At 44.9% G+C, this 23,047-nt stretch overlaps 1 protein-coding gene across 5 annotated transcripts in view; it reads right to left on the bottom strand.

Moving 5' to 3' along the window:
* tle2b (TLE family member 2, transcriptional corepressor b) overlaps positions 1-23,047 on the bottom strand; it is a 64,032-nt gene that overhangs the window by 40,150 nt on the left and 835 nt on the right. For 2 of the 5 annotated variants that reach the window (XM_086115131.1, XM_086115134.1), the window contains exons 1-3: positions 20,221-20,757; positions 11,645-11,742; positions 10,495-10,558 (exon numbers count right to left, since the gene is read on the bottom strand). In XM_086115131.1, coding sequence (XP_085971257.1) covers positions 10,495-10,558; positions 11,645-11,742; positions 20,221-20,244 — 186 coding nt within the window. In that variant the 5' untranslated portion in view covers positions 20,245-20,757. Of the gene's footprint in view, positions 1-10,494; positions 10,559-11,644; positions 11,743-20,220; positions 20,761-23,047 lie in introns of those variants that run through there. The other 3 variants (XM_086115132.1, XM_086115133.1, XM_086115135.1) reach the window with 3 other exon arrangements.

Here is a 23,047-nt window from a genome sequence, read left to right as displayed (position 1 = left end):
TGTATTAAAATACTAAGGAAACGAAATCCAGAACATGCACAGTCTGGAAAACAAAGTCAATCCAAAGTAGCAAACAAAACCATGACTGAAGCAAAAACGATCAATAACCGAAACAGACGTGACAGCAGCAAACAAACAATGACCCGACAACGAGTGGTCGGGCTGGGCGTCCTTTTAAAGCAATAATTACAGAACGACCAACAGGTGTGCAGCTGCAGGGAGAGCCCGACGGTGCCACCTGTTGGTCACAAACAGAATCATGACACCTGACAACATGATGAGCTGTCCACTGTAGTCACCCAGAAAGGGTTCATAGTAGCCGCCACCCCTGAAAATGTTCATTATTCCCGATATTAATATCCATCCATCCATTTTCCGATCCGCTTTCTCCTCACAAGGGCCGCGGGGGGTGCTGGAGCCTATCCCAGCCGTCTTCAGGCAGCCAATCGCAGGGCACACAGAGACAAACAACCATCCGCACTCACACTCACGCCTCGGGACAATTTCGAGCGTTCAATCAGCCTGCCATGCATGTTTTTGGAATGTGGGAGGAAACCGGAGCACCCGGAGAAAACCCCGCGCAGGCCTGGAGAGAACATGCAAACTCCACACAGGAAGGTCGGTATCGAACGCACGACCTCTGCACTGTGAGGTTGATGCGCTAACCAGTCGTCCACCGGGCTGCCATATTTATCGTACAGTTGATTTAAATTCATTTAACACGTCGCGGTCACCTTGCAACACAAAAGCATTTATGACAGTAATACGTAAAAAAAGTCTGGCAACGGTCATTCCGGTGTTGCGTGTTGATTGCAGCAGAAAATGTGTTCCAACCTTGCCCGTCCTGACTGCACGTGTGTCGATACCAGTAAACACGAGCGGGGTTTTTGTGCGTGCTGACTAAATACCTCCCGCCCCGCGTAGCATGTACACGTGGCTCGCCGACGAAACGTCTGAGTGACATAATGGAGAGACGACGGCACGCAGCCAGCGAGGATCCGTCGCCGTGACAAAGTCAGCTGCTGGATGAGCAATGTCTGATTGATGAGAGCGACACATGACTCTCTCCATTTCCTCCTCGCCTCAGCCAACCTCTCCTCTGTATTCGCATCTCGCTACTCAGTCGGGTCTTGACTATTCACGCCAATCTATGGGCCTTGGAGTCTTTTTGAAGCAAGAAGAGCTTCGTTCTATAACCCTCAAGATATAACATGACCAGCCAAAAAGTGTCAAGTTGAAAATGGGAAGAGTAGAAGAAATAATTTGGTGATGCCCGAACTATTCAAAGACATTTGACAACGTCAAACATTCTTCAGACAAATAAATCACCATTTTACGATGCCACAAAAAAGGCCCCATATTTGGTGGTCATCTTGATAAAAACGCACATTTGGTAGACGTCGCGCCCATAACCTCCGATGATGGTCTAAGATGCTCTTCTTGTAACAACATAAAATTTGGTTCACGTCTACCATGTTGAGACCCACAAAAAAAAGTCTTAAAAATGCACACCTGAAAAGCAATTTTGGCTCCATTTTAGGGTTCTTTCCAGGTCCCAATTTGTTGCGTACACAAATCTTTGTGCAACATTTTGATTTTCAACGAGAGATGCATTTCAAATTTGAGCGAGAAAGTAAATGAGCTATGCTATATACGGTTGCAATTCTGGAAGATCTTGGCTGTCAAACGGAACAAACTCGAGTCGAAACCTGAGCCAGCTGAAGATTTGCGTTGCTCTTCAAAATCTCCATTTCCTTGCCAATTATCCTTTCACTTTTTTTTTGCGGCACTCTCCTTTCCGTATAACATCTCTTGAGTGATCATCCTCAGGTGTTTTTCATTTTTTAGTTCACGGCACTCTGTCATGTCTGTCAATTTTTTTCCCCCTTAGCTTTGAATGTGTTCTCTCTCTCTCTCTCTCTCTCTCTGTCTCTCTTCCTCGCGGAGCGCCGTTGCGTACTTAACTCTGTCTTCCTATCACTTTCGTCGATGCGAACGTACAAAAAAGCCACCGCGAGCCATCTCGGAATGTCTTTCACGTATGGAAACACACACTTCACACATCGCACCTGACAACTCGAAGCTATTAAAGCGCTCCCCGAGTCGCGTCCACATAAACGTCTCACTTCGTACAGTCACTTTCACCCTGGCGACATCTTTCATCGGCCTCTCCTTCAACTTGCCGTCATTACCGCCAACCCTCTCTTCAACTCAATTCCTCTCCGCCCATGCTTATTAATTCTCTCTCCGTCTACTCCGTCAGCCTCTTCACTTGTGCTATTATGCTCCGCTCAACTCTGACTCAGGCCATCTAGCCAATTGCAGTAGAACCTGTGTAACGTACCGCAACGGCATGTCTACAATGGCCAACAAATGTAACCCTTTCAGGGACGGCTTATCACGTTATCATGTTACAGGGTGGACGAAAGGGTTAGCATAGCCTATCAACGCAATTTCGAATCAAATGGTCACCGCATAAAGACGTAATAAGCATATTCCGACACGAGCTGCTACAGCTGGTGCAGAAGAATTGAACACACAGACTGGTTAACAGTTAGCGGCCAGCCAAACCTGAGCTCGCAACAGGCATCTCAACATTGTCATTCCTTGACACCCACGTCACTCACCCGGTCAGACGCCGCCTTGCAAATCCACACACGTACTCACAATCACCCAAGGGGACAACAATAATCACCTCATGTGCATATTTTGTTGTTTTATGCAATTACTCGATTAATCCACAGGATATGTAGTAAGATAATCAATTATAAAAATATTTGATAGTTCCGCATTAGTCGAAACCTTATATTTGGGATGTATGATGCCGCTGTGTTCTGCTGGCAAGGCTCGAACTGGCGGCTGTGACATCGAAGAAGCCTCGACAGACATGCACATGTGAAAACTGAAAAGCGGGATGTTCATCTCATTTCTGTTACGTTCCCTTGAGACTGTTTAATTAAAATGCCATCCCGCAAACCGCCGCGAGGGATGCTTCTGCGACTCTCTCATGAAAATAGAATCAAGGCAAACGGAAGTCAAGTGACAAGTAGTTTGATCCTCAAGTGAGTGAGTAAATTACCGTGAATTACAAAAATTAGCAGTACCCAGAATTTAGTATAAAGAACCAAACATAAGATGGAGAGAAATATCTCCAATGCCCATTCAGCACCGAGCATTCGTAGGAATGCTTCGATATAAAGATTTATAAGGTAGCTGAAATCACAGAGCCAAAATATCTTTTTTTTTCAACCCTTTCATGCACCCTGTAACCTGCTAACATGATAAGCTGTCCGCTGTAGTAACCGCTGTCCCGAAAAGGGTTCCTAAGTTTGTCCCCACCATCCCCCAGCACGTCCCATGATAGAATCCCTGTGGTGAGTCGCTGCACTCTGCACTGCATAAAAACACGGCGACGTACGTGTTTAGGTAGACCATTGACACAGCAAGTGTGTGTGTAGGCGCGACAGACGGTCGATAAAGCAACGGGCTGACGTCAGTAAGCGTGAAGGGCAAACACGGGCCCACTCGCAGATGATAGAAAAAGGCGCGCGCGTGTTTTGTTCCTCCCGATGATCAACATACAGCTCTATGACGCTTGCGTGGTGGGTGGGAAATCAGAAATGACACATATTTCAAATTGTATTTTCAAATTCCCCTATTAGTCATAGGCTCATAGTATTATTGTCACTTTTCTCCTCACGTGGCCCCTGAAGGCAAGTTTGTGCAAGCCGAACCCTTTTGGTCAGTCCATTGGACATTCATTCATCTTAAAAAGCTCTGACCTGTAATGTTCTCCTGATTATAACCGACGGTTATTTGGTTTCACTTTCTGTTTGCGGTCTGGAGGGAGCGTTTGCTCATTTGTCCCTGTAATCGGCAGTTACACCCTCGGGGCATTGAAAAAAAAAAAAAAAAACCTCTTTTTTTTTTTTTTTTTGCTCTCGCTTTCATATATTCTGCGGGGAAAGCCAGCTCGCACAAAAGGATCCTTCTCAGTGTTAAAGCGGTTTATCGAAAGGGGACGACGATGTGTGTACACCACAAACCTCTGCTGCGAGTGGCGCATCTGGATTCATAAAACAGGGTGTGTGGGAGTGACGTTTACACACGTGTGTTTGCAACTTGAACCACTGCAGAGCGTGTGTGTGTGTGTGTGTGTGTGTGTGTGTTAAGCCTTTGCAAATTCATTGTTCTTTGGTGTCTCTTGGGTGAGCTTGTCTCGCTCATCTACCCGCCCACACACACACACACACACACACCTCCTTTGCATCTGGACCCTCTTAAATCCTGAGAACCTCAAAATCCGCCGCTTGAACGGACGGCTAAGACTATGCTCACAAATCTCATCCAAACTGTTGGGAAGCAATTTTACACGAGTCTCCTGCGTCGTTTTCGAAACATCGAAAAGTTGCGAAGAATAATTATCAACAAGAGTTTCACGTTTCTTGTTGTATCATCTAATCACGCCCTTCAAAACTTTGGCAGTAAAGTCTCGTCCATCTGTTGGGTGGACCGGGTTCAAATTTGGAGGCATTCCGCTACGATTCCAAATGACTCCAAAAACAGCAACTTTAGACCAAAAGAGCAACTGTACCCGGCGGTACTTTGGATTTCGCAGCAGAGGTCCAATCACAGGCATTGATTGGGGGTTACGTCCAATATAGTTATAGATACTTATCAGGGTGCCGATGTTCGCAAAATTTCTTGACTTCTTGACTATATTAAAAGGTGACCGCAATCTTTATAGTCTTAATGGCCTTTTTGTAATAGAAGTCCTGGTGTGGAAAAAAAATGGTAACTACAGTCAGCAGGATTACACAAATAAACAAAACACATTTTTCTCGCAAGTGTGTGATTGGGGGAAAAAAAAAAAAAAAAGACTCGGAATTGAGAATTGTTAGTATGGTTGTCTGTCTCCGTGTTCCCTGCGATTGGCTGGCAACCGGTTCAGGGTGTCCCCCGCCTACTGCCCGAAGATGGCCGGGATAGGCTCCTATGGATGGATGGACGGATAGGAACCAAACTCGGAATCGTAAATCATCCAAATTCAAAAGGATGCTCAACCCTAATGAGGGCCCTCGACTTTTGGACAAAAACCGAATCTGTCTTTGGAAATCAAATCAAATCAGGTATGTTAGATTACTTTCCGTCAAATTCACAGATGCGAAGGCTAACAACATGAAAGGTGTCCTGGCTGGTCCAGCACCTCTTTTATGCTCTCCATTTTTATATTCCCAGCTGACAAGCACAAGCCTTTTACGGTCTCGTACACCTCCGTCATTACTCTCTTATCGTTTCTGCCGCCTTATCCTCAGCTCCTTCCTTTGCTTTGCTATTACCCGTTTTGATGGAAGGGGGAAAGAAAAAAAAAAAGTTGCCGAAATGTTGAACACAGCGTGTCATTCTGAATCTGACAGGGGAGCCGCGTGAGGAGAAGGAGGCGGAGAGAAATGCGATAATAGACACACATAGTCCAGAGTTGCCGACACAAGCGGAGAGCCGCGACTTCGGATGACCCGGTAGAGCACCGGAGAATCACGACCAGTCTAATCACACAGATGGATTTCAGGCCCAGACACAAGCTACTATTAAACATTGAGTTGATTCCATTTTTTTTTTCATTTATCTAAAATTACAAGCGAAGCAAGGGAAAGAGAGCAGCTTTTGGACACCAACGTTTTTACGTGCTCATCAGGGAACATTCCGTTTGTTTGGTGTCTTTTGACAAACACGAGTAAAGGCAACTCGGTTTGATCAAGTCACTCTTTTTCATTCTGAATTTTGATGAAGCGATATTTTGTCTGCGCAGCACGGCCGATTAATAACAGCGGACTCCTGCAGAGCCTTTGGTTCTCTGCGACACACACGCACAAACCTAATATTATTCTGCACTGTGAGTTGCTATTGATGCTTGTTTTTTTTGGGGAACTTTTTAACTCAAGCCATTAGTTTTGTAATATTTATCAGAGCAACGATGTAATTTTTTCCCCGTCGTCTTCATTTTCTTCCTTAATTGACAAAGAAATGGCGTGGTAGTACTGCCTCATATTTACAGGGTATTCAGAAAAGTATTCATAGCACCACACTTGCTGTTATTCCACTCTTTCACCCTTTTTAACCGCTGTCCCTCAAAGGGTTAATAGGTACAGCCTTCTTCCCAGATGTTGGAGGTTTTGGGAGGGGGGGGGGGGTTCCGTAAAACTGATGGATTTGCGAGGAATGGGCAAAAGTGTGCCAAGACAGGTAAGCCAAGCTGGTGTCATCAGTTTTGAAAAAGGCTGTAATTGCTGCCAAGTATTGAGAAAAGGCCGTGAATGCTAATGTAATATATTCTCCCCCCCCCCCCCCCCCAAAGATATTTCCCAAATTCTCAACAACAAAAACATACGGTGTTGCATGAAAAATTTAACAAATCCACTTTGGAACATGGCGGTACAGTAACAAAAATATGGAAAAAGCGAAGCGTTGGGAATACCCGTCCCGATGGACTGTGAGTGTGCAGAAAATCACCAAGTATTAAAAAAAACAAAAAGACGTGTGTTAATGCCAATGTAGGTCAAGGATCATAAGACTACAACCATATAGTGCTCCATGTGCTCGTACTGTAGTTTGAACATATGTTCAAATTCAAAACCTGTGCTAAGCAAGATCACTTCATGAGCACCGCCCCAGGTCTACAACGTCATCCCTCCAGGGAGGAGTTTTGCACTTGACGTGAATGTGATTAGCCACAATGAATCCTTAACTGACACACAAGAACACAAACACACGCGCACACGCTGGAGTTCCATGAAAGCAGTGAAATCTGAGAGTCGTGAATTATCAATGCAACAAACAACACAGACCCTTACATGCTGCCTGTTTGATGCAAGCGCCTTGACGCTTGTGTGTCTCCGTGTCAGCCTGTGACATGACATTCTGCCAATAATTCACGGTGCAAAGTAGTGAGTATACTCAGTTCAAGGTGGGGGGAAAAAGAAAATCTTTAAAACTCTAAAAAATATACAGTATATATATATATATATATATATATATATATATATATATATATATATATATATATATACACAAAATACAAAAAGGTAAGCTAGGAATGGGGCAGAGTTGGGTGACGGTTCACTCTTCTATCATGTTACTGACTACTATTTTAGAAAAGGACTCATATTTGTGACAAAATCCCTCCTTTGGACCGCTTCCCTTTTCGACACCTTTGGTGTATACGCCCAAAAAAAAAAAAAAAATCATACAAAACAGGGTACGATTTAACACGCAGCTCATTACGAGGCACGGCTGGTTTAATTTTTTACATTTCACATTTTTGCTTTCATGGAGTTGCAATTCAAACTTTATGAATAAATAAAGTCGCCTTTTCGTAACATCTTATTCATATGCAGGACGTGCATGTCGTAAGTGCAGGGTTGATTATGATCTTGGGCTTTTTTGCTTTCTGAAAACCTTGACAGCCTTTCTCACTTGTAAACACCAATTGCCCTTGAGGAAAAACACACAACTCAGAGCAGTTTACCCCCCCCCCCCCCCCCCCGCCGGTGGCAACAGTTTATTTTGGAGATGTATGGACGACTACGAACCAGCACGAGAAGAAAGAACGCGCAGACGACATAATCCTCGCGTGCGCCATGGAAGATAAAGACATCGGTGACGGCGTTTGAGCACTGAAATTTTGTGATGTGCAAACATGACGGCGGATGTTCACAGCGGTAGCGAAATAATGCGTGAGGTCATCCAGCTTGTCGCGCCTCTGCCTGGTATATGGAGATCCTAAAACTGATGAATGGTAACGGGAGGAGCAGTGCGGCGTGGCGAGCAGTGCAGGAAAAAAAAACAACAACCCAACAACATGCACACACACACACACACACACTGATTTACGTGTCTGTGCATATATATATATAGATAGATAGATAGATAGATAGATATATATAGATAGATATCGATATAGATATACACACATACGCACACACTATGCATGAGTTCGCTATCTTCCTCCCGTTCGTTCCCACCACAACATTCTCAACTCTTCTCTCGTCTTCAGTCATTTCCACTTTTCTCTCCCTCCCGTATCAGTCATCCATCTGTGTCGTTCTCCCGCTCTCACCGGTCCCCGCTTTTTTTTTCCACCCGTCCGTCTCTTCATCCACGAGTCAATTTTTTTTTTCGCCAGTTTGACACAGAGTGATTTTTTTTTTCCCTCTAAAACAATCTTTGCCTTTGAGCCTCAATATCCCTGCGCTGACCGCGCCTCCTCCTCCTTCTCCTCCTCTTCACACTGACTGCCATCTCTGAACCCTGACCGAAAAGCATCGTGTCACGGTAGCCGGCCAGTGCACAATGGTGAGTCGATGTTAGAACTAAAACAGCCTACCGAGCTAACCTGTAAGGACAGGAACTGCACGCATAGCTGTTGTAGTATCCAAGTAACAGAATGGGCGGAGTGTGGATTATTTATTTTGGTTCTATCGACTCCGGTGCTTCTGTTCATTTCTATTGTGCAAGGTGATTATCATCCATGACAGGCAAGAGAGAGTGTGCGGGTTTTTTTATGACACGTACATTAGTGGTGGAGCAGCTTCAGTTTTTTTTCTGTCTTCGACGCAAAAATGACGATAGTCGAGTTGGTGGTTAAGCAGCGACATTATTGATATCTTCGTGCCACCACTGTCGGTTTTCCGTTCGTTAAAGGCGCAACTGCAGGTTTGCAGTGCCAAGCAACCACCTGCTAATTGATGCGAAGCGTCTGCGTTGTGAATGCCACAAAACGCAATTGGCGATTTATCAATTCAACCCCTAAAGTAACATGCATGGCGGAAGCGTAAATTCGAGTTGTACCGCGTATTTATTTTGAGCATATGTGGCAGTTAGCATCAGTAAAGGGCAAAGAGCAACAGCATGTTAAGCACACATTTCTGCAAGAAAAACAAAAACAAACTAAAGTTAGCTAGTTCACCCAGACGGACATTGTTAAGTTCACTCATCATGATTCTTGATTTTGCTCATAGCCTCACACTGGAGTGGTGGTTAGCATGTCTGCTTTGCGTTTGCATGTTCTTTGCGTGCATTGTGTGGGTTTTCTTCAACGACTCTGGCTTCCTCCCAAAAACATGCAAGTTCATTCGCTGGAGACTCTAATTTGTACATACAGTAGGTGTTCATGTCACTGCAACCAGTCCAAGATGTACCCTGCCTCTTGCCCAAAGTCAGCTAGGGTAGGATGCAATTCAACCAGGAACCGAATGAGGATAAGCACGAGCGAAAATGGATGGAGTTCGCTGCCATTTCTTTTTTATGTCTGCATTATTTGTTTCTCACCCTTGTGTGTATTTGTAAATGCATCACGCCATCTCTCACTCTCCATCCTTCTATTTTTAAATTCCTGCCTTCCCATCTGTGCGTCTATCCAGCTTAAAGTCCTGATCCGGCCAGCCCTCCCAGGTTTATGAAAGGCGAGCAGCTTTGCAGTCGGTGCATATCAAATTCTGCTCAGCTCTGCGTGGATTTTGTACCACAGACAAAGGCTTACAATACATGTGAGCCTTTAGTCGCACATAGACACCGACAAAGAGGAGCTCAGCCTGCAAGAAGGGGGGTGGGGGGAGAAAAAAATGGAACAGAACAGGGAAAAATGACTGTGGGACAGAAATGGAGAAATATACTTTTGAAAAAGACATTTTGAGAAGTATGCAAGCGATAACGCAAGATCTGATCCTTTTACCACTGCCATGACCACGACAACCATTGCTCACCTTATAAGTGGTTTATAATGACCAGCGATGTCTGCCATCAAGTGATGAATGAGGAAAATAGGGACTGGGCAACAAAACCAACCCCCCCCCCCCCCAAAAAAAGCCCAAAAATAAATTTAAAAAATAATATTGAGAAGAAATACTGAAAAAAAAAAATCTGCAACTAGGTGGTACCAAACCACAAGTATGCAGGGGTCCATTATTGCAAGGAAACATCCTTCTAATCTCCCCCCCCCCACCTGCTTCCCCACCCATTTTAAAAAAAATGTAATTTCACATTTTTAATTAATCAAGGGCCCACTCAGTTAGCCATTCCTGCCGTAGACAGATGAACGTTGGCAAGTTTCAGATCAATGCAGTGTAAGTGGATCATTTTCCATGGCACAGCTGTCAATCTCTCCAAACTAACCTAGCTGCGGCACACCGGTTGAGAATCACTGCATGAAGCACGAACATCAATGCTTCATCTTCAATCGCTCAAGTAGCGCTTTACAAACTCCTTTAAACTTCACCACACGTTGACTTCTGACAATGACTTCCTCAACAAACACATCCATTTACCACTGTTGATTTGGATTCACTACAGTGGTCTAAAACTAAATTGCCCAATATACAAACTGCACCGGAAGTTCCGGATAATTCTTCAGTGCGAAAACAAAGAGCAGACTGATCGGAACAAAGTGGGAAACCCAGTGAAACTAACAAGGTTGCTAAAAGCTGTGAGTCGACTCACCATGATGTAGTGGCGCTGCATCTCGGTCTTCTCACTGGCCAGTTTCTCACACTCCAGTTTGAGGCTGCAGAAGGACACACAAGGATATGCAAATGAGATGGTTAACAGTAATCCGCCGCCGGAGATAGGAACCGTGCCCTGTCAGGGATAGAAAATAATTGTGAATAACTGCTGCCAACCAGATATATTTTAAGTTTATGATTGCCTATTTTCATGGGTTAGACCACAAATATACCACAAACTATTAACCTAACACAGTATTATAATTTCAAACTCATTTTTTAATATCCTTAAAAATAATGATGATTTGCCTTAGAAAAAAAATGCACCCCGAGTGTGCATATGACTGTAAAGAAAGTGTGTGCTGTGAGTGTACAACTGGTTGAGATGTGTCACGTCAACATAGTTCCTTCACAGGAAGATGCCGCAAGATTTTTTTTTTTAGACGCATGCCGATTCCAGGAGTTGGCAGAATACATTTCTGCTGACCAATCAATGGCTGAGTAATTAAAAAAAAATTGGGGTGCCTTAATGCTCACAACAATAAATATTAAATAAATAAAGTCATCAAAAATCACTTGAATGTCATTATCTTTGTCTCATGTTGTAATATGTTTAAAAAAAAACCCTGACAAAAATCTGGAAAAAAAATTATCATGATAATAATCATTCTCTCCCCGGTTTTTAGAAATCTAATATCGGCCAATTCAATTAAAACTCATTCACTCCCAAAGACGTTTTTAAACGTCTTTTCAGACTTGGTCTAGACTTGGCTGGTACTGAATGAGTTAAATTGGCCAGCCAAATCAGCGGCTCGGCACAAGATTATTTTCAAATATCTCAACTGTACTAAAGCTACTTCCGAAGCTATTAACATTCCCCTTAAACGGCCAGTGGCGGAAACACACCCGACTGCTTGGCAGAAAATTGCCGTCAAGTATTGTAAAATTCTGCCACAGCAATATATATTTTTTCTCCTCGTCTTGCTTTTAAAAACAATGCTTCCCGACAAATATGTCTATGGGCAGCCGTTACATTTTCTGAGAATATCAAAAGCAAGTGAGAACGAGGACATCAGGCAGCGATTCATTGTTTACACCAGCAAATGCAACCGTTTTCTGTAATACACGTGAACATGCTGCCGCCGTACCTGTGGTACTGGGCCTGGAGGAACTGGAATTCCTCCTTGATGCGGTCCAGAGTTTCCAGGACGGTGAACTTGAAAGACTGGCCAGGTTGCAAGGGGACCTTGACGGGAGAGAAAGGACAGACGTGAAGACAGGATGAAAGACAGACATTCAGCTGTGTGTGCGCACGTGTGCGTGTGTGTGTGTGTGGCGTGTGTGTGTGCATGCGCGCGAGAGAGCGCCAAGATGAAAGTGAAGAAAGGTCACTTCCTCTTCCCACACATCATAAAGCGGTGTGCTCCGCTAATGACTCTTGCTCCTTTTCCCTCTTCTTTCTCCTCCCTCCCGCTCTTCCACATTAGCATCCTCCCCGCTCTCTTGGCGGCACGCTAATGTATTCGAGCCTACAAAGAGCGGCGGAGGGAGGAAACGTCATTGGAATAACTTCCAGCAAAATCAAGGCTCCTGCTAAGAGCTAAACAAGGAACAACAGAACAAAACGCCTCTCGGGGGACCAGCCGCCATCCTCCACATTTGTCATGAGCTTGGAGAAACGACAGAGGATGCCTTAGATGCTCTTTCCCCAAGTAAGGAAATTACCATTCATATTCGATGCATTCGTGGGGTGGGGAAGGAGTGTGCGGGGGGGGAGGGGTCACACTGCCCATCTAGATTCAGTCTCTCTCAAACTTCACTGAACCAAAGTACATAACATAAAAAAATCTCACAGCACCCCACCAAACAAAAAATGCCACAAGTATGTATCCTGAAATAATGCCATCATCTCAATTTACTGACTCTGTTTCTGCATGCCATGACTTATTCTGTTGTATGAATGGTAACAGGTGGATACACTGCACAACTTCACACGTTTACAATTCAATGGTAACGCGGCTGACATGAAAAGGCGAATATCATGTTCCCTTCTGAAGCCTTTCAATGAAATGACAGAACACGAGCAAGTTAATCATTCAGCCCAAGTCCCAAAGCATCCATTTGAACCCATCGCACAATGCACAAAGTGGTATTATGCCCTCATGGCGATCTGCCCGCACAGCCAAAGCAAAAAAAGATTGGCGGTTTCAGTGGCGAGCTCCATTAGTCTAGACAAGCACAATTCAATTAGATTTCAATTAGTCCAACGGCGGAGGTCAGAGATGTGCGGGCTTCCCCCCAGTAATTAATCCGCCGAGCCGAGCTGAGCCGAGCTAAAGTGAACCGAGACCAGGCAGAGAGCGGGGAGCTGGAGATGGGCACAACATATGCTAACTTTGTGTGTGTGTGACTCTGTGTAAGGGATGAAGGGTTGAAGGAATGGCGGGGAGTCTGCCAAAAGATCCCCACTGACCTTGATTTCTACAGTTCTCACAGGGGCGATTGGGTGGGGTGGTGCGAGAGTGGGGTCGAGACAAATACGGCCATGGACCCGCTGACAACATCAATATGCATGTACAGTAGATAATCCGTGGGAGCGCACACACATTCGTCAAAGAGTGAGGGAGGGTGACGATAGCGGGCGGCGACTGACATACAAAAAAATAATAATAATAAGATAACGACATGTCTGACAGACAGATGGACTGAGCCAGTGATAGGCTCCTGTGACGTTCTTACAGAGGAGCGCCAGAGCCAGATGATGAGAGAGTGACTGACTGTGTGAGATAGAACGCCATTCATCCCCGTGACACCCCCGCCGGGGATGGGAGGCGGAAGATGAAGGAAATACTTTTCGCCCCCCCCCCCTAATCCCTCCTATTCTTTCTTTACTGTAGTCGACATAAGCGTGCCCATCCAGCCTCTGTAAGACTCACACCATCTGCTCGTATGAGCATATGTACACCACACCGTAAGACAACTCCACAAAGTCTTTAATTTGATTGGAAATGCTTCACGTAGCACATTCGGTGAGACAAAAACGAATCGACGATGACGATGTCTGGTCATAGATAGCTACAAGAGATTCCAAAGGATGCGATCAAATTCGGATGTGGTCTGAAATGCATACGATGGCCATAGAAGCCAGTTGAACAAAGCAATCGGCTGACGTTAAGAACGACAGACACACAGATCACAGACAGTGATCAGAGCATCCTCTGCTTTTTCTCTCAATGTCCTAACTGCATTTAAATGTAAAAAAAGGAAAGGCCCCTATCGTTCAAAGGGGTTACATAAAGAAATCGATTTACATCTCCCACGGCTTCTCGACACAAACACGTGAGTGGGAATAAACACCGGTCCCTTGACATGCAAGTGATCCAACTTCTGCTGGAGCAATTAAGAAGAAAAAGAAGACCACATCTGAATCGTCACACTTCTTCATCTTAATTATTGTTTTGTTTTGTTGTTGTTTTTATAACCTTTTCAGTGACAGCGGTTACGAGAGTAGACACCTTCAAATGTTGTTTTCCGTTATATTATTTTATCTTAATGTCACAGTTGTGGACCCTTAACTCATTCACTCCCAAAGACGTTTTTAAACGTCTTTTCAGACTTGGTCCAGAATTGGCTGGTACTGAATGAGTTGCCATCCATTTTTTTTTCATGCCTAAAAACTAATAAAAACACTTGAGGGAAAAAATCATGATGTAGGTTATCATTATTTGTGCATGAAAAGGTGAATATAGGCATCCCAAGATGATACCTTTTCATATGGTTGTAAGTCAGCGGTGGTTCAAATTAAGTAAATAACTACAATATTTTATTTTTCATTTTAGAATGAAGAAATTTTTTAAAATCTTTTTCAGTCAATGCCGATCAGCTAAACGTCACGTGATCTGCTCCGATTTCCTGGAGGTCCTTTGAAGCCAAGTTAAACTGAGAAAAAAAGGCACCCGAGGGAAAGGAAAACATGGACAATATTTACAAAAGATGGGGGCGTCCGTGGCGTATGTCGGCCTCGGCAAACATTTGTTGAAGTTGAGTGCGCGAGTGTGTCGGGTGTCTCCTGCGCCGTGACAGATGGCCACGCAGACTGTTTGGGGGTTCGATAGGCTGTCACGAAAGGCCGAAAAAACAGCTTCTCGCCTCCTGGATTTTTGAGTAGACTGTGTGTGTGTGTGTGTGTGTGTGTGTGTGCGCGCGTGAGCCAGAGATGCAGCCGTCATAGGGAATCAGATATCAAAAACTGATCCTGTTAATCTCAGAGGTAGATGTGAAAGAGGGGAGGGGTGATGTGAAGGTTTAACACCCGCCCATCCACACGCAGTCACACATGCATGTGCGCACGCGCACACACCGAAACACACATACACCATGTGGGACAGCAGTCGATCACAATTTGGACGGGCTGGCACACCCCGAGCGGAGAATTAGGGAGGATTAACGATGGCCAGCGGAGAAGGGGGGGAAGAGGTAAACAAGGGGAGGGTGGGGGAGGCGGTTGAGGCCTGTTTTGACTCGCTCACATAACAGGATTGATTTTTTTTACGAGGTTGCATCTTGTGGCACGAGTTGTACATGAATAGTCCAATTCAATATATAGTCTTATACATTATAATACAGAGAGATCTATTTTTGTGCCAAGTTCTAGTCTGCTGCAAGGTGTGTTGCAAATCTGCGCAGGGGCAGGTTTGACTAAGTTTTGGTATTTGACGAATTCTTTTTCAAACATCAGACACCCTTGTATCCATCCATCCATTTTCCGATCTGCTTTATCCTCACAAGGGTCACGGGGGGTGCTGGATCCTATCCCAGCTGACTTCGGGCAGTAGGCCAGGGGCACCCTGAACCGGTTGCCAGCCAATCTCAGGGCACACAGAGACGAACAACCATCCGTGCTCACACTCACAAAGAGGGACAAGTTAGAGTGTTCAATCAGCCATTCATGTTTTTGGAATGTGGGAGGAAACCGGAGTACCCGGAGAAAACCCACGCAGGCCCGGGGAGAACATGCAAACTCCACACAGGGAGGCCGGAGCTGGAATCAAACCCGGTACCTCTGCACCGTGAGGTCAACATGCTAACCACTCACCCACCGACTGGGCCGCCCCGCTTGTGTATCAAACAGAAAAATCTATCATCCCATGTCAATAACCGTTTCTTGCTTTTCAAGGGGCATCGGTGACATGTGCTCGCAAAAATGAGGCGGCGATGGTTAGGCAACAAGGTTCTTGAAAGTGCCACTTTTATCCATCTGGTGGTTGACGTCAGCAACAATTTGTTCTGCATTCTGACTGAAAGCTATCCCCTACATTTCTGTGAGTCTCCCTCACTTTGTCTGTCTTTTGTAACGCCAAACTTCTGTTCACATCAGCTGCTGTGTTTTTTCCCCCTCCCCACCACTTGAAATGAGAGCTCAAGTGCGGAGCAGATGCTCATCTGCGAGTGATTGGGTAAGAAATAATTCGATCTGTCTGCTCGTCTTCCAACTCTCCCGCCGTTTAGCCTCTGGTGCACTCTACCAACGCGGCATTAGTAGGCATGCCTGAGCAAGAAGGCATCTTCCACTCCCCCCACCGTCATTCTTCACCCCCTCGTTCTTCATTTTGTATGAGCACGTCTGCGAGACAAGCAGACACACATTCAGATAGAACATGAAATAATCATCGGCTGATGAAATATTTAGTGGCATAAGACACACGAATAGATAAGAAATGCCAAGCGTTGGCGCCCCGTGTGACTCGGCGTTTGCAACTCACTGCTTTTTTTGAACTGAAGGATGGATATGCTGGCATCTGAGAAACCGTTTCACCGCGGCGGGCGCATCGGATCATATCGTGTTATGTACGGACGCAGTGGGTGAGTCCGGAAAGGCATTTGTGGTTTGGCGGCTCAACAACTTTCATTTTGGATGTGGCAAATTAGCAGAAAATGTTTGACAGCAGCGTGATACACAGATACCGGACAATCCTAAACCGGATGAGAAGATTGCAATCTCGCAGTTACGGGAAGCTAGTTGATTTTGCTTGATTGCTGCGAGTAGGAGGACATAACGTAAAATGGAAAGTCAATTAAAACAGTGATGCCTCAAATTATGAGTGACCCGACTTCAGAGCTTTCATTCCGTCAATTCTTGATTTCCTTTCAAACGTTTTCGCCACAAGAGCTAAACTGATGCAACTGAAATTCACAACAAGCAGAAAGTTGCCAGTGAACAGTTCTTCAAAAAAGGTCCTCGCTTCCAGCACTTTACTGTTAAAATTAAACATGTAACAAGGAGAATTACAGTTTGTGTATTTAATGAATCAAACCTGCTATCTTTAATCCTAAAACGTTGCAAGACACCATTCACGGGCGAACAAAGCTAGCATCAATGTCGTGGTCTTGTAACCCTTTAAGCAAGCCATATACGAACAAAAATGGTGCAGAAACATGAGGCAGACATAATACTCTCGGGCATAAATTCTTTATCCTCTGCGGAAAAAAAGGCTAATATTACTGCAGCTTACTGAGCAGTTGTGTGTGTCTTCTTGTGTTTATACTGTATGTACACATTATAATGCTACCTGATGGAGCTGTATAGTGAGGAAATTATTATTATGTTTTGATAAAGTACAATACAATAGAGTCCTATATTTCTTTTCAAATGAATTACTGTAAAACCATCTGTCAACCGTAATTGTGTTACCCATGATATATGGGGCAACAAGCACCTTTCCTATCTCACAATAAGGTCGATTTCCGGTTCTATTGTTATCGTTGCACACTGGCACCCAACTGTTAGCATCACACAAAAAAAAAAAAAACGAGTTGAAGAAAAACTATCTGCCGCATTTGCTTGTTCATAAAACTCACAAAATTCAAACATCGCGCTCAGATTATGCGTGCACACATTCGTGAAAGGCTGGTTCTCATTCATGGCAGACGTGTGTGTGTGTGTGTGTGTGTGTGTGTGTGTGTGCGTGAGTGTGTCTTGATGCTCCTATGAAATAAAGCGTTGAGGTGTGTGTTTCAGATGTGAGGAGAGGCGCTGGTGTGTCATCACAATAAATCGGTCCGACTTCTAAGTAGAATAGCTCGTGGCAAAACATACGCAGACAACACACCAAGACAGACACTGAGGTGCAAATGGACACATAAAACATGAAAGGACAGGGCACAAACACTCTTGCGGAAACACAAACATCCAGTCGAATCAATGACACGGCTGCATAGAAAATCCAAACCGTCTTCGCGATCCACCGAGCAGTCTACAATGCAGATCTGAATCGAATAAGAAAAAGCCATCGTGCCTTTTGCCATTTCATCTTTGCAAGAAATCCTCCGCCACTTCCGCGGGGACAGAGCCGCAGAAAGGAAAAGTCACGTCCATTCCGGCCGACGGGAAGTTGAACGTTTTTATGCAAGGAGGCATCGACTTGGAACAACAGTCCTCTGCTGCTTTACAACCAAGGTTAACTTGCAACATCTGCGTTGTCCAAATCGATTGAAATCAAAATGGATCGGATCCAACAGCTGACTGTCAACATGGAGTCATCCGACCCTTTTGCGAAGTGCTTGTCCTCTTTCGGGTCACGGGTGAACTCGATCTTATCCGAGCTGACTTTAGGCAAGAGGCCGGGGTTCATCCTCAACTTGTTGCCAGTCAATCAGAAGGCACAATAAACGTTTTGCTCACCCTTCCAATTGTGCGCCTTGACGGTGTTTAAATGCGAATGTTCCACAGTCATTTACAGACCCTGCCTGCGTGCGCGCTTAAGCTAGAGCATTTGCATGAGACGGAACAACAGGAAATGAATATTCCAGCTGCACTCGGAGAGGAAGATTGTGTCTAAAACGAGAACCAGGATGAACTCGGGGCGTGTTCCGAATGATATGAGTGCGTTCCCAAAAATGGACTGCGCGGAGCTGAAAATCCTGATCGCGGCTCTTATTCCCTTCCACAAAAATGCAAATTCCAAATGAAAACACGGCAACAACATGACCAAATGTGTTAACGCCTTCACAGACTCAAAGCCTCCTCCAAAAAAATAAAATCAAGCAGTGGCGCACTCCTTTACTGCAAAACACGATCTGCAAAATGGAAGATGAAGCGGCGAAGTTTCTGGCGCCCCGTAGCTTCCTACTCGACTCCGCTTTCCTTTTCGCCTCTTATTTCGTCTACATATTGACTTATGTCGTCCTTTTCCAAAATAAGCCCCCTAGTGTTCGGAATGAAACACAACACAACTGAAAGACCAGGCGCTGCAGTTAAGTGGACTGGTTGGCAAGTGAAGTATTTGTGTACTCAAATGTCATTATTTGTACTTCAGAAAATAGTATCAGTGCATCTTCAATCAAATTCATGAGCCTGGACTGAGATTTGATTCCCGTAACTCAGAACTGTGAGCCACAAGTGCTAACCACTAGTGCGCCATGCTCAGTATTCACGGCGTTTTGTGTAAAAACACTGGAAAAAAAACACAAAATCGAACAGCCTCATCGTGTTTTTATAACCAAGGAACCATTTTGGGTTTTTTTTTCTTCACGGTGTGATTTAAATTTGATGTGCCGCTTTCTCAGCGTGAAATAAAGCCGATCATAAAGATTTCCAGCTTCACTCCTTTTGCAGTACTTGCAGTATAGCTGCGCACACAAACGACCGCACTTGTGAGGCTGCGTGCGAGTTTGCTTCGCTCACACTTCGTCATGGATCACATTTCATTGCTGTACCAGAAATAAAGACGTGCTGGCGGAGGGGATGGTGGTAGTAAAAGGGAGGGGGGGGGGGTGTCATGGACAAATAGTGTGAGCGTGGGAGTGGGGGTTAGATGGTGGACATCGGCCTGTTGGGGGGGTGCAACTTTATCAAAAAGTCATGTCGGCAAGCGTGAGGAGGGATGCTCCCACTCTCCCTCCTCTCATTCATTTTCATTTCTGCTATTTTTCAAGAATGCCCTTTTTTTGGGGGGGGGGGGTCTTTTACTTTCTGCCTTTGTTACTTCACTTCCTCTCTCTTTCAGCAGTCTTATTAACATTCTCCGTGCACACGTAATTGATTCCTCATGCCTGACTCTTGTGAAATGTCATTCATAATTCTCTGTGATAGTTATGTGTGTGTGTGCGTGTGTGTGTGTATTATCTGGCAGGGAAGTCAGTCTGCGGGCTCACACAGCAAAGTGGCCACTGACCTATTTGTATCACAGACATGGAGAATGACTAATAAATCTGATTATAGCGAGCGGGCCATGAGGAGGGAAAAAAAAAAACTGCCACACTGAGAGCAAGCTGTCATTCACCCCTCTGGGCTTTTCCCTTTTTTTAATGTTATTATTTATTGTTATGTTTGCCTGCATATTTCACCTTTATCTCACTTTGTATTTAACCTTTGTTTTACCCTGGCGGCTACATTACCGTCACTGCCTGACGGCACTTGAGGGCGGGTAAGCGAAGGAAGGCACAGCAGGATTTTTCTCCAAGTGACAATGGCTATGTGGGAATGTAACTGTCAATTAAATAAGCCTTTGCGTCGAGTCGAGACCACCTTCCAGTACAACGTACACACCGTAGTGAGGAGCAAGTACTCTTCCAAGACTCGACTAGTGCTCCAAAACACAACACAAAACAGAAAGTATGGTGAAGACTAAGGAGAAGGAGAGAGGTCCCCACCCCCTCCCCCCGCCAAAAAAAAAAATATTTAATCAAAAAAATGAATGAGACTAAAACATGGGGATGCACTTACCGGATGCCTGCCCTGAGGGTACATGATCCCAGGAGAGGAGAGGCTTCCAGTCCGTTTGACGGCCAGGTTAGTCCCCTGGCCCTCCACTCCTCTGCCCTCCACGGGTTCACAAAGTCCACTTCTTCTTCTTCTTCTTCTTGCAAAGTCAATCCAATGCGGGGCTATCCGACACTGTCATGAGAACACACAAGACTTAGTTTCCACGCTCTCCTCTTATCAGTCTTCCTCCTGCTGTGATCAGTCAAGGTCCAAACAGAGTGACATGACAATTACATCCTCTCTCCCTCTTCCTCCTCCTCCTCTTCTTTTTTTCCTTTTTCGTCTCCCCCTCTTGCTCCTCACGTCTCCTGGTGCCCTTTCTTCACCCGGCCGTCCACTGACAGAAACATAAACACACAGATGGATGGTCTTCCTCCTTTGTAACACGCTGCTGCAGAATGGGGAGGAGGACAGAGTGTGAGAGAGCTTTGTTTTTTTAATATGATGGGGGGGGGGGTCCAAAAAAAAGAGGAAAACAGGAAAGAAGAGCAGGTCAGTGGAGGATCCAGCGGGCTTTTCAGCAGCAAGCCCTAGACTGTAATATATTGTGCCTGTTGGCTTCAACACAAACAGGACAGGCTGCTAAAGCTGCTCTTAAGGTGGAACTGAACAGATAGGCGGAGGGAGAGAGAGCGAGAGAGACGGCTCTCTTTTCAGTTATGGTCTCACACACACACACGCACACGCACACAGAGCAATCAGTCATGCGCAAAGACTGATAAGGAATTGAGATTCCCAAACAAACGCTCCAACATTCAGACACCAATTTGCGTCAGTTATCACTGCGCGCGCACATGCGCGCCGTTATTACTCACGTTACTCGTGGAGATAACGCCATGCACGCCTGCTCTTCACATGTAGTGACATACATGAAATATGGAGACGGCAGTGAAAAATGACACGCGATATAGTGGACAACTGCAATCCTATTTGTCAAAGAAATGAATTGAATTAAAGTCAAACGGTCACCAGGGGGGGAAAAAAAATAGAACACGGTTCGACATTAATGGTGGCCCAATGGCCCAGCGCCACAGACATTACCCAACTTCAGATGTTGGCCCAGTCTAAATTCCTTTCACTTTGAACATTCTTAATTGGCATGCAAGTTTGAAGTCTGCCGCACAACGAATGCCGTGACCCAAGCCAACTGGACAGTCGCGCACTAAGCAACGCTCTGCAACTACTTTTCACGAATGGTCGAATGTCGCCAATTAGTTTTGTGAAATTTTGAATTGCAAGTGAACGTTGCAAATGTCGCAACCAATCAAAAATACCACAATGTAAATTACTTTTATGCCGACATGGCAATTTTCAGGCTACCAGGCAGGGTATTTGTCAGACACACACGCATGATCGGGGGGGAAAAAGTGGTCTCCAAGAGCCCACTCCACAGCGGCCAACTTTACTTCATTCGGAAGCGGAGATCTTCTTGCTGTTCTTAGCGTGTCCATCTCCTACATGGACTTCAGCGAGTCCGCTTCCATCATGCAGTGAACAGGGAATGAGGGGAGCCTCTTCCATTGGATGGCAAATATGTCTGCTGTATTCCTCCCACAACTGCGCAAACACCCCATTCTACCTATCCCACAGTTTGTCCTTTGACTTTCCTCTCCACACAAAGTGTGATGCGGAAGGTATTTTCCTAAATACCGATTGTCAGGTGTTTTACTATAAGGAAAGAACACCAAAGTAGCAGCAAGAAAGTGTGCCTCCAAATGAAATGTCATCCAGATCAAGTGAAGGCAGTGGCACTACGGCAGGTGTCACACATGACGTGATGAAGCTTTACACCCACACGTCGTCAAAAATCACTACCTCAAACACGGAGCGGGATGAACAACATGCCAGAAAACCCCTACACGAGTCCAGTTAAAAAGATCTGTTTTTCTATTTCTGTCCCGGCTGTTACCTTCTTTGCACACGTTATTTACAGGACGGCTCGGTAAGTCGCGTTATTTAAAGTCTTTCCATGTTGAGAGCACCAGCCTGGCCCAGACGTCTTTTGGCCCCGTTTCATAATGACTTTATCCGTCGCAGCTCTGCCTTTGAACTTGATCAAACAACTATTAATCCGGCACTGTTGAATTGGACACAGCCGTCTTGGCATGTGGGCGCAGGGTTTCCAGTAAGGCATTTGATAACAAGAGGGTCAGCCAGAGGGCAGCCCTCAAGTGTTAATTATGGTCACATACAGTACTGACATCCCGTTATACAATACGGGGACATTAACAAACTACTTCTGGGGAACGCCTCCTTGCACAGCCCCTAAATTCAAGTTGGACTTCTTGTCTTGGTAACAGCAAAGACAATGACAAATTGCAGCATTACAGTGGTATTTCGTCTTACAAGTGAAATACCATCACTCAGTGGATTTTTCTTTTTGTGTTGGCATTGTGGTCATTTAAAAACATTAATATCTAAAAAATTCTAGATATTTGAACACAAGCCGTGTAAACACAAGCGGACAGAACATACAACTAAATTCCACAGGCATATATTCTTTATCCTCTGAGGAAAACGACTAATATTGCAGCTTCCTTGAGACAGTCTTCGGTGTTTAATCATCATTTGTAGATTTGTGGATGTAATGCCTTTTCAGACTTTTTAAGGATCTGTGGGAACCATGCCAAAGCATAATTTATCATTTGATTAGAATTGTGGCAACATCAGCAGTTCCAAATGCATCAATTAACAACAGTAAAATTACCCACAAGAACAGAAACTTCACAGGTCGACTTTGTCCTCTCATTACGTGTATCGATGTTCAACAAAAGACAAAGAAACAATG

The sequence above is a fragment of the Hippocampus guttulatus genome, chromosome 7 (assembly GCF_054856545.1).
Source record: "Hippocampus guttulatus isolate MCC_2025c chromosome 7, RoL_Hgut_1.0, whole genome shotgun sequence".
Classification (NCBI taxonomy): domain Eukaryota; kingdom Metazoa; phylum Chordata; class Actinopteri; order Syngnathiformes; family Syngnathidae; genus Hippocampus; species Hippocampus guttulatus.
The sequence above is the reverse complement of the archived record's forward strand: the minus strand, read 5'-3'. Positions and strand labels throughout refer to the sequence as shown.